This window comes from Malaclemys terrapin, chromosome 12 (assembly GCF_027887155.1).
Source record: "Malaclemys terrapin pileata isolate rMalTer1 chromosome 12, rMalTer1.hap1, whole genome shotgun sequence".
In the NCBI taxonomy this organism is placed as follows: Eukaryota; Metazoa; Chordata; order Testudines; family Emydidae; genus Malaclemys; species Malaclemys terrapin.
In genome coordinates this window covers 43,982,312-43,993,198 of record NC_071516.1, presented here as the reverse complement: position 1 = coordinate 43,993,198, position 10,887 = coordinate 43,982,312, and the positions used below count along the sequence as shown (strand labels likewise).

At 43.4% G+C, this 10,887-nt stretch overlaps 2 protein-coding genes across 2 annotated transcripts; one reads left to right on the top strand and one right to left on the bottom strand.

Annotated features, from left to right (window-relative positions):
* Positions 1–949: 949 nt before the first annotated feature.
* Positions 950–1,876, top strand: LOC128846112 (olfactory receptor 49-like). The gene has a single exon (XM_054045182.1). It carries the CDS (start codon positions 950–952, stop codon positions 1,874–1,876), a length of 927 nt encoding a protein of 308 aa, XP_053901157.1.
* A 6,955-nt stretch (positions 1,877–8,831) lies between these two features.
* Positions 8,832–9,791, bottom strand: LOC128846111 (olfactory receptor 10A7-like). The gene has a single exon (XM_054045181.1). The coding sequence runs from the start codon at positions 9,789–9,791 to the stop codon at positions 8,832–8,834; it is 960 nt and encodes a 319-aa protein (XP_053901156.1).
* Between the last annotated feature and the right edge of the window lie 1,096 nt (positions 9,792–10,887).

The following is a 10,887-nucleotide window of genomic DNA, read 5'->3' as shown; positions in this document are numbered from 1 at the left end:
TTATTATACCAGATGATGGAACCTGACCTGGACATTCCTGTGGAAATACCTACTTTTTAAAAATTATGGAAAAATATAAATATTAACTCATCATCTTACAGACATTCTCATTGTACGTCTTTGGAAAGTCCTGGCTGAGGGAATGTCAGCCATGGCTGGAAAGAAGAATGATTTGTGAGAGAAACCATATTGAACACAGCCTGTACCTTGCTAGATTAAGTTATAGACATTTAGATGCCTGTTTTCACTTTTATTTCCTGATAACCCTTTCTAACTTTACCTCTTATTCTTGAATTCACTTAAAATCCCATCTTCCTTTGTTAATGAACTTGTTTCACTGTTACTATAAACCAACTCAGTGCCATGCTTAAATAGAAGGGTGCATTTACCCCAGTTATGTTAATAAGCTGTGATGTGCTTTTGTGTCTTTAGTGGAACAAACACACCTTATTATTTCTCCAAAAGGCTCAGGAGAGGGCTGGGTATTTCAGGGCACGTGGTTTTGGGAAAATTGAGGCCTGGAGTCACCTCGCTGGGTGTAACCATGGCTCGTGGAAGCCAGAGGGGGCTTTAGACAGGCTGCCAGTATCAGAGCTGCTGAACCAGGGCTGTCTAAGGTCATGGTGTGGCCTGCATACTGGTAGGCTGGTTGTGAGCATCCCAGGCTGGGAGCTGCAGCAGCAAAGCATCGTGAGGCACCCAGGTGGCAGGGTAAGTGGTGACACAACCCCTCATTGGTCCATATTGCCCCCCCAAACCTTGAAACTGGAAGTAAATTACCATTATCCCAATTGTTTAGATTGGGGAGAAACTGAGTCACAGAGATATCAAAGTCTCACAGTGTCCAGGGCCCATATTCCAGCCCCTCTCCCCTTGTGTACTATCTCAAAGTTTAGTCCAACTGATGTTGATGGCTCTCTCTCCCTTCTTTCCTGGAAGGCAACAAGGTATGGTGCTGGCCAACCAGAGCTCCGTGAGAGTATTTGTCCTGCTGGGGTTTCCTCACCTGCATCACCTGGGCTTCCTGCTCTTCCTGGTGCACCTGATGATTTACCTCCTGACGCTTGCCGGGAATGTGGTGATCATCGCCATCACCTTGGCTGATCACCGCCTCCACACCCCCATGTACTTCTTCCTCAGGAGCTTCTCCTTCCTTGAGATCTGCTTTACCAGCATCATCGTCCCCAAGATGCTGGCCAATTTCCTCTCAGAGGACAAGACCATCTCCTTCGCTGGCTGCCTTGCCCAGGCCTTCTTCTACCTCTCCCTGGGAGTCTCTGAGTTCCTCCTCTTGGCAGCTATGTCTGTGGACCGCTACGTGGCCATCTGTTACCCGCTGCACTACATGGCCATCATGAGCGGCAGGGTCTGCACCCTCATGGTGCTTTCTTCCTGGTTTGGTGGCTTCTTCTTCATCATTGGCCCCATTGTGATGATCTCCCGGCTCTCCTTCTGCGGCCCCAACGTCCTTAATCATTTCTTCTGTGATCTGGGGCCCCTCATCAGCCTCTCCTGCTCCAACACACACTTGGTGGAGTCGATGGACTTCCTGATAGCAGCTGTTGTCCTGCTGGGTTCTCTGGCCACCACTGCAGTCTCCTATTCCTACATTGTCATTACTGTCATCCGCATCCCCTCAGCCAAAGAGCGACGTAAGGCCTTCTCCACCTGCTCCTCACACATCATCGTCCTGAGCATCTTCTATGGCAGCTGCATCTTCATGTATGTCCGTCCGAAGCAGCATGATGGACTGGACATCACCAAAGGGGTGGCCATCCTCAACACAGTCATCACTCCCATGCTCAACCCCTTCATCTACTCTTTGAGGAACAAGCAGGTCATACAGGTCTTGAAGGACACTCTGTGGGGAAAATAATGGTTCTGGAGGGTTGGAAGGGGGTTTAATTTATACACTAAAGTCTTTGGGATGCATGGGAGATTAGGGAGGTGCTTAATTAATAAATGGAAATGTGCTTTGATATGCATTGGATTACAGGGAGGACTTAATTAATACACCAAAGTTCATCCAGAACTTCTGGATGTGCCTGAGGGTAGTTGTGACTTCCAACTCCCAGCCAAGTTAGAAAAACTTGGAGGAACAGTTCTACAGCTTGAATTCTTCTGAAGGATTAGCTGTGCTTCCCTTTGCTATAATGCAGCCTGCTCTCCGGTCCTTGCCTTGCACCTGGTCAGCTCTGCTCCACTGTTCACTGGTGCAGAATAAGATAGAGCCACCAAGAAGTCCTCAACACCTGCACTCAACCCTGCATCTTCATTTGAGATGGCCTGGGTGACTACCAGGGATAGCATAGCTCTGGTCCTGTGCAACCCAACACATCATTCAATTGGCACTAACGGGTGAAGGAAAAACAACTCACTAATGGAATATGTGTAATCTTTAACCTTGCTTTTTATCCTGACTTTGCTAATATAGTCCAGGTGTCCAGAACATAAGAATGGCCATACTGGGTTAGACCACAGGTCCATTTAGCTCAGTATCCTGTCTTCCAATAGTGGCCAATGCCAGGTGCTTCAGAGGGAATGAACAGAACAGGTAAACATCAAGTGAAAAGATTCCTCAACTAATGCAAGTGTTTACAAACGTATGTTATAAAGAAAACTGGGTGATTGATGAGGGATATTTGTTATTGCAGATGGGTTCTGTCATGGAGGAAATAATGATCCACTGAAAGATGTTTTAACTCATTGAGAACTGTGGGTTGTCACAGATGTTTGTAATAATGACCGGGTTAGAGATTCCTATTCACTCACCGGTCAGCTAAACTGAGAACCATAAAAGAAATTCCATCAGCAATTAGGAGTTTCTTTGTCTCACATGGTGTAAAAGACAGAGGGCTTGAAAATTGGGCTGGGTAGTGCAAAATGCTGGCATCTCTATTCTGTATAGCACGGTGCTAATCTCTGATGGATAATCTTTGCTTAAATAATTTCATTTGAGCCTGTTATTTGACAATAACGAATCGTTATTAAATTGAAACATGCAAAATGTGGCCATCCTAGAAAGGATTCCTTATGCTGTCCTTATAAATGATGAAAAGTTTAATTTTCATGTTTTGAATGGCTCATTGTTTTCAAATTGTCGAGGTCTCACTCTATTGTGTTTCTTTGCCTTTGGGCCATTAGCATTTAGAGAGTACTGTGTTATTTGTGTGGAATAAATACACATGGAAGTGTTAAAGAAAGCCTCCAGAGAAGTGTCATGCAATTTCATTTAACATACCTTCCATTAAGTGGTTTTTTTTGGTCTAGTCATTAAAAGTAGGTTAGATTAGGGTTCTTTTATCATTATTCCACATCCCTAGGTATCTATTCAGCCATGGGTTCCTCAATCCCAGAACCATTGGTCCCAGATCACAAAGGAGATAGTATCACTATGGTTCTGGAGAAACAACAGCTGGGATCTTATGCAGAGGTGCAGGAAGAATGGGTGTGGGGGTGCTGCAGCCCCCCAGGTTTTATGGGGGGTCCTGGCTGTCAGCTAGGCATGCGGAGTCCCAGCTGCTGGCCCCGCCCCAGGGTTCCGTTCCAGGCCCTGCACGTGGGGTCCCAGCTGCCAGACCTGCGCCCGGCTGTGCATGCAGGGTCCCAGCTGCTGGCCCCGCACCCGGGGTTCTGCTTCCAGTCCCCGCAATCCGGGCTGCGGCCCCACTCCTGGCCATGTATGTGGGGTCCCGGATGCTGGCTCCACTCCCAGCTGTGTATGCGGGGTCCCGGCTGCTGCTCCCGCACGCCGGGCTCTGCTACTGGCCCCACACCTGCCCCCCGCCATGGTCCCAGCCTTGGCCCCCTTACCCCTATCCATATCCCCCCTTCCTGGAGACACGGCCTTGCTCCCAGACTCAGCTCTGGGGTGGGGTGGGAGGCAAAGTAAAAAGTTTGGGGATAATTTTGCTGGACTTTAGCACCCCCACTATAAAAGCGTTCCGGCGCCACTGATCTTATCCCATACTGGAGCTCCTCAATCCCAAGGATTTCTCTTCTCTTCTCTGGTGCTTCAACTTCCCCTTTAATGATGGGTATAGCCTGATCCCATTGAAGTCAATGGAAGTTTTGCTATTGATTTCAATGGCGTTAGGATTTCCCCCTTTGGGTTCACTGCTAAACACTCTGCTATCAGGAATATGTTGACAAACTGGAGAAGAGCCGCGAAGATTATCAGGGAGTTGGCAAATGATGTAGGAGGAAAGATTAAAAGAGCTAAATCCGGTTCAGCTATGAGACAACTATGGAGCAGGCATGGAAGGGGTATTCCAGAATGTGTAAAGGCACAGCTAAAAGAGGAATTATTGAGAGATGTTATCTATTCCACAGTCACAGATATGGGAAAGGGACAATCTAACATGGGTGACAGTAAATATTCTCTTGGGAAATTGCAACCTGCTCTATTTTCAGCACATCCTCCCGTGAGAGTATCTTCTGGTCCTTGTCCTGTTACACCCTGGAGAGAGAGAGTTCATATACACGAACAGACTTAGGTGTTGCAACACCTCACTTTTAGATGCCTAGCTAACTAGTGGAGTCCCCAAACCCTCACTTTGGCATCCAGGCACCCTATGTGGGGAGAGCCAGGGGCCTGAGAAGGAGATCCACAAAAGCCAGCATACTAGGTTGGGACCTGCCTAAGTTAGCCAATGGGAGATGTCAAGACAAGGGGTATTTACTAAACCCTGCCCCTCTCAGGAAGTTCGGTGTCTACATCCAGGCAGACACCTCCCTCTGCTTGGGATTCTCAGCTGTGAACCCTCTCTTGGAGTTAGGAGTCTAGGTATTTTTTGCAATGATCTGGGGTAGAGGGGGAAGAACTTTTAGCATAGTTATGGCACTCACACAGGAGACCCCCAGCTTAAGCCCACCCTGTGTTCAGAAGGGATTTGATGGGGGCTCTGCCATCTCATAAATGAATACTCTAACCGGTGGGCTATGGGATATTGTAGGGTGAAGCTGTTCCACTCTAGATAAATAATGAAAGATCCATTGGAGCAGAGGGACTGGATCTGGGGTTTCTGCATCCTGGATGGGTACTCAAACCACAAAGCTATAGAGTCATTCATATGCTGACCTTGCTTTCTCTCTCTCTAGTCCATTCTCTCTACTTATTCAATACAAAGTGGAACATCTTCAAAAGCAGAGATTGAAGGAGCTGTATAATAGCATATCTCACAGTCTGGGGGCTAAGGCACTCAGCTGTGAGGTGGCTGATCCTTGCTGCTGTCAATAATGCAATGTACACGTCCTATTCATAACGTTAGCATTAAAATAAGTCCCAAAATGAAAAGTCATTTCAAAATGAAAGCTTCAAATGTGTCATTCTGATATGATCTGAACAGAGTGTTTATCAAAATGCTTCATTTCATTTTTTTCCAAAGCAAAATTTCATGGAAATCAACATTTTCTCATGATTTCAATTAAATACCATTTTCCGGGGGGAAAGAACATTCCTTCCAAAAACTGTTGTCCAGTGCTAATTATTATTTGTAACTATCTTAGAATGATTCCCACCAAATTAGTTTAATTTAGCATCATCGGTTTTGTTTATTGTGGGAGTAGTGAACAACGTACACATACAAGAGATTATTAACATTTCAATTTTGTTCTGTATTTAACAATAACACCTCTTGGAATGGATTCCATGCCCTGCACCCTTGTTGGGACACCTACCGTATCTTTGTAGGTCATCACCAAACTTTGGTGATTCAGCTGATCAAATTAGGTTCCATCTTGATTCCCCTCAACCTGGCACCACCACCAAATGCAGTTAGCCAAATAGTCACTGAGAAGGGACTCAGGAGGTGACACTGCCGGGAACAAGCTGCTCTTTTGATGCCAGTTGCACAGAGCAGTTCAAACGGAGGGAGCTGGTACAATAAGCCACCCCTTTCCCATCCCCACCCACTGCTGCCCCTAGTGCCCATTATACAGTATAGCCACCCCTTTCCCATCCCCACCCACTGCTGCCCCTAGTGCCCATTATACAGTATAGCCACCCCTTTCCCATCCCCACCCACTGCTGCCCCTAGTGCCCATTATACAGTATAGCCTCCCCTTCCCCACCCCCACCCTCTGCTGCCCCTAGTGCCCATTATAAAGTATAGCCGCCCCTTCCCCACCCCCACCCTCTGCTGCCCCTAGTGCCCATTATACAGTATAACTACCCCATTCCCACTCCTCATCCGCTAGTGCCTATTATACAGCATAACAACCTTTTCCACATCCTTTCTCCTCTGCTGCCATCTGGTAGTCATTATATGGTCATTTTGTCATCAGTTGCCTTTTTGCCATCCAGTGGCTATTACAGTGAATACATTAATATATTCCAAGGCCAGCAGGGACCATAGTGATCATCTAGTCTGACCTCCTGTACACACAGGCCATAGAATTCCCCCAAAATAATTCCTAGAGCAAATTTTCTACAAAAACATCCAAACTTGAGTTAAAAATGGTCAGTGATGGAGAATCCACCACAACGTTGGTAAATTGTTCCAATGGTTAATTTCTCTCACTGTTAAAATATATATGCCGTATTTCCAGTCTGAATTTTTCTTATTTCAACTTCCAGCCATTGGTTCATGTTAGACCTTTCTCTGCTAGACCAAAGAGCCCATTATTACATATTTGTTCCCCATGTAGATACTTATAGAATGTGATCAAGTCATCCCTTAATCTTCTTTTTGTTAAGCTAAATAGATTGAGCTCCTTCAGGCTAGCATTATAAGTCATGTTTTCTAATCTTTTTATTATCATGACTTTTCTCTGAGCCATGTCCAGTTTATCATCATATTTCTTGAATATTGAGCACCAGACCTGGACACAGGATTCCAGCAGTGGGTTGCACCAGTGCCAAATTTAGAGGTAAAATAACCTTTCTGCTCCTACTTGAGATTCCCCTGTTTATGCATCCCAGGATCGCAATAGCTCTTTTGGCCACGGTGTGCTACTGGGAGCTCAAATTCAACTAATTATCCAACATGATCCCCAAAATGTTTTTCAGAGTCACTGCTTCCCAGGATAGAGTCCCCCATCCTGTAAGTATGGTCTGCATTCTTTGTTCCTAGATGGATACATTTGATGTTAGCCATATTAAAACACAAATTGTTTGCTTGTGCCTGCTTTACCAAGCAATCCAGTTTGATCTGAATCAGTGACCTGCCCTCTTCATTATTTACCACTCCCTAAATTTTTGGATCATCTGCAAACTTTATCAGTGATGATTTTAAGTTTCCTTCCAGGTTATTGATAGTTAAATAGTATAAGGCCAAGACCCTATCCCTCCAGAATCTCTGCAGAAACAAACCCACACAACGGTGATTCCCCATTTACAATTACAATTTGAGACTTATCTGTTGACAGTTTTTAATCCATTCAATGTGTGCCATGTTAATTTTATATCATTCTAGTTTCTTAATCAAAATGTTGTGCGACACAGTCAAATGCCTTACAGAAATCTAAGTATATTACATTAACACTATTACCTCTATCAACCAAATTTGTAATCTTATTAAAAAAAGATAATAAGTTAGATTAACAGGATCTATTTTCCATAAGCCATGTTGACTGGCATTAATTACAATAGCCTCATTTAATTCTTTATTAATACAGTCCCATATCAGTCACTTCATTGTCTTCCCCAGGATCGATCTCAGGCCAACAGGCCTACAATTACTGAAGTCCCATTTACCTTTTTAAAAAATCTGCATTACTTTTTCTTCCAGACCTCTGGAATTTCCCCAGTGCTCCAAGACTTATTGAAAATTACCCAGATCTTTTAAAAATTTTGGATGCAAGTTATTTGGACCTGCTGGTATAAAAATGTCTAACTTTAGTAGCATCTCTTTAACATCCTCCAGAGATACTAGAAGAATGGAAAGAGCTGTATATATATCACCATATGATGAGACCATACCATCAGCTTTTTCCCAAATACAGAACAGAAATATTTATTGAACACTTCTGCCTTTTCTGCATAATTATTGATAATTCTACCATTTCCATCCAATAATGAACGCATATCATTGTCAGAATTATTTTTGTCCCTGATATATTTAAAAAATCCTTCTTATTGTTTTGAACTCTGCTGGCCAGAGATTTCATCTTCAGTCCATTTGCTTCCCTTATCACTTTTCTGCAATTCCTAACTTCTAAATAAAAACCTATTTTTTAATCCTTACCTTCTGTTTGCAAGTTCAGTATATTTTGAGTGGTAGAAGGCATAAGAGTTTAAAGAATAAATTCAGGGTGGCATAATCATGAAAGGTGGAAGAACTGTCTAGTATATAAGTCACTGGTCATGAGCATTGGGGATTTGATTACAATTACTGGCTCAACCACAGATTTTCTGTGGCAACTGTCCTGCTGTAAATTGGGATAGTAAATTTGAAATACTTCCCTACCTCAGCAACCAACCATCCCTTTGACCTAGATTAAGGAATATTGGGTTGGTAGCCAGGAGGTGCCAGATAGGTGCAAATAAGTCTATGAATTTCATAGCATATATTATTGTGCAATGCCTCATAACTCCCTTAGAATCATTTGAGAATTCAAGACTAAACTCTTATTTTACTTTATTTTCTCACTTTGGCTGGGTGCAGGGATTTAGCTAAAATATGCCTTCCCATGATCAATAAGTAAAACACAGTTTATTTTTTTAATTTTAGTTTTTAGTATTGATGGATATTACACTATCAAATCTTTGCCCCTCCTCGCGTGTTATAAGCTCACACTACCAAAGACCTACCAAGAAATAAGCACTGCACAGATCTTGGGTATTAAACAGTGCATCAGCTCCGCTCATCACCTTTCAGTCTTAAAAAAAATCAGTTGGGAATTCTTGTAAAATCTGAACATTTACAGACAATTTTTCTCAGCGCCTCCTTCACCTTTTTGTTCCTCAGGCTGTATATAAAGGGATTGGTCATAGGGGTCAGGATTGTATAGAAGACAGAGAACACTTTGTTGAGGTCTCTGAGCATGTTGGTTTTGGGCAGCAGATACACGATCATTAGTGTCCCATAGAACATTGTCACCACAATAAGGTGCGAAGAGCAGGTAGAAAATGTCTTCTGCCTCCCGGTGGTGGAAGGGATGGTCAGGATAGTGGAGATGATACAAACGTAGGACACCACAGTTAATGCGAATGGAGGCAGGGTGAATAGAACAACCAGGATTGTAATGACAAGCTCTATCAGGTAGGTGTCAGAACAGCAGAGATTGATTATTTGTGTGGATTCACAGAAGAAATGATCAATTTCATTGGGACCACAGAAATTTAGTTGTAACATAAGGCATGTTATGATGGCAATAGCCAGACATCCATTTATCCATGACCCAGCTGCTAGCTGGCGGCACAATCTGCCATTCATAAGCGTTGCATAGTGCAGAGGTTTGCATATTGCTAAATACCGATCGTAAGACATCATTGCTAGGAGGTAGCACTCAGTAGCTGCAAAGAAACTGGCAAAATAAAATTGCGCAATACAGCCACTGACAGAAATGGTTCTGTCTCCAGTCAGGAGACTGGCCAGTACCCTGGGCAGGATGGTGGAGGTGTAGCAGGTCTCCAAGCAAGACAAGTTCCCCAGGAAGAAGTACATGGGGGTGTGAAGGTGCTGATCAGCCACAACTATCACCACAATGAGGATGTTCCCGGCAATGGTCACAATGTATATCATGAAAAACAGCAGGAAGAGAAGGATCTGCAGTTGTGGGATATTCCTGAACCATAGGAAGATGAACTGTGTGACAGCTGTTTCATTTTCCCGTTCTCTGTTTGCCATGGCATGTGTCTAGGAGGGAAAAAGAAGAAGAGAGAAATAGTTCTTGAATTTGATCAGGCAAAACATATTTAAATTTTACTCCATCCTATTGTGCCATACAGGTGGGGACACTGAAGCTGAAGGTTCAATAATAGAGCTTGCATTTTGACTCAGCTTACAAAAAAAGTATTGATAGGCTTTTCTCAGCAGGTTTAACAACCTGTCATCCTCTCTCAGCTCAGACAAGGGACTCATTATGATGGTCAAGGGTCTGAGTACTGGATGGCTATCTAGACTCACATACAGCTTTGGTTTGTGTAGCCTCATATTTCAGCTCCTGACATACTAAACCAGGACAAATTTTGTCCAAGTGTTGGGGGGCCATTTCTGAGAAGTGTTTGACACCACAAGTCTAGGCGTGGTGGTCAGGTTAGGTGTGGCTATATCTAACTGTCCTTTCTGTCCTTCAGATCTATGAATCTAGCAGATCTATGAATCTATCTCTATGGTTATTTCACATTATGACCAAGTTCTAAAATACAAAAATATCTGAGTGGACAATGTATTAGTATTATGACAATACTAATAATGGCTAAAAACACTTTTCATTGTGTGAGTCGGAGAAGCTGAAAGTGTGATTAAATTATGCACAGTCCACAGCTGAGAATCCACTCTCTAACATGAATATGTCATATATTCAGGCTGTGATTTTCACAGCATACTAAGCAAATTAGGTACCCAACAAGTTGTCCACCATAGTCCGAGTTGGGAATTTTTCAGTGAAATGTGTTGTTGAAACCAAAACTTCCCATCAAAATGTATCAAATTCAACTTTCAAGTACATAAAAGGTTGTTACAATGAGGAGGGAGAAAAAATGTTCTTCTTAAACTCAGAGGATAGGACAAGAAGCAATGGGCTTAAATTGCAGCAAGGGAGGTTTAGGTTAGATATTAGAAAAAACTTCCTAACTGTCAGGGTGGTTAAGAGCTGAAATAAATTTCCTAGGGAAGTTGTGGAATCTCCATCATTGGAGATTTTTAAGAGCAGATTGGACAAACACCTGTCAGGGATGGTCTAGATCATACTTAGTCCTGCCATGAGTGCAGAGAACTTGAC

Coding starts and splice junctions, on each gene's coding strand:
- LOC128846112 (XM_054045182.1), top strand. CDS start 950: ATGGTGCTGGCCAACCAGAGCTCCGTGAGAGTATTTGTCCTGCTGGGG.
- LOC128846111 (XM_054045181.1), bottom strand. CDS start 9,791: ATGGCAAACAGAGAACGGGAAAATGAAACAGCTGTCACACAGTTCATC.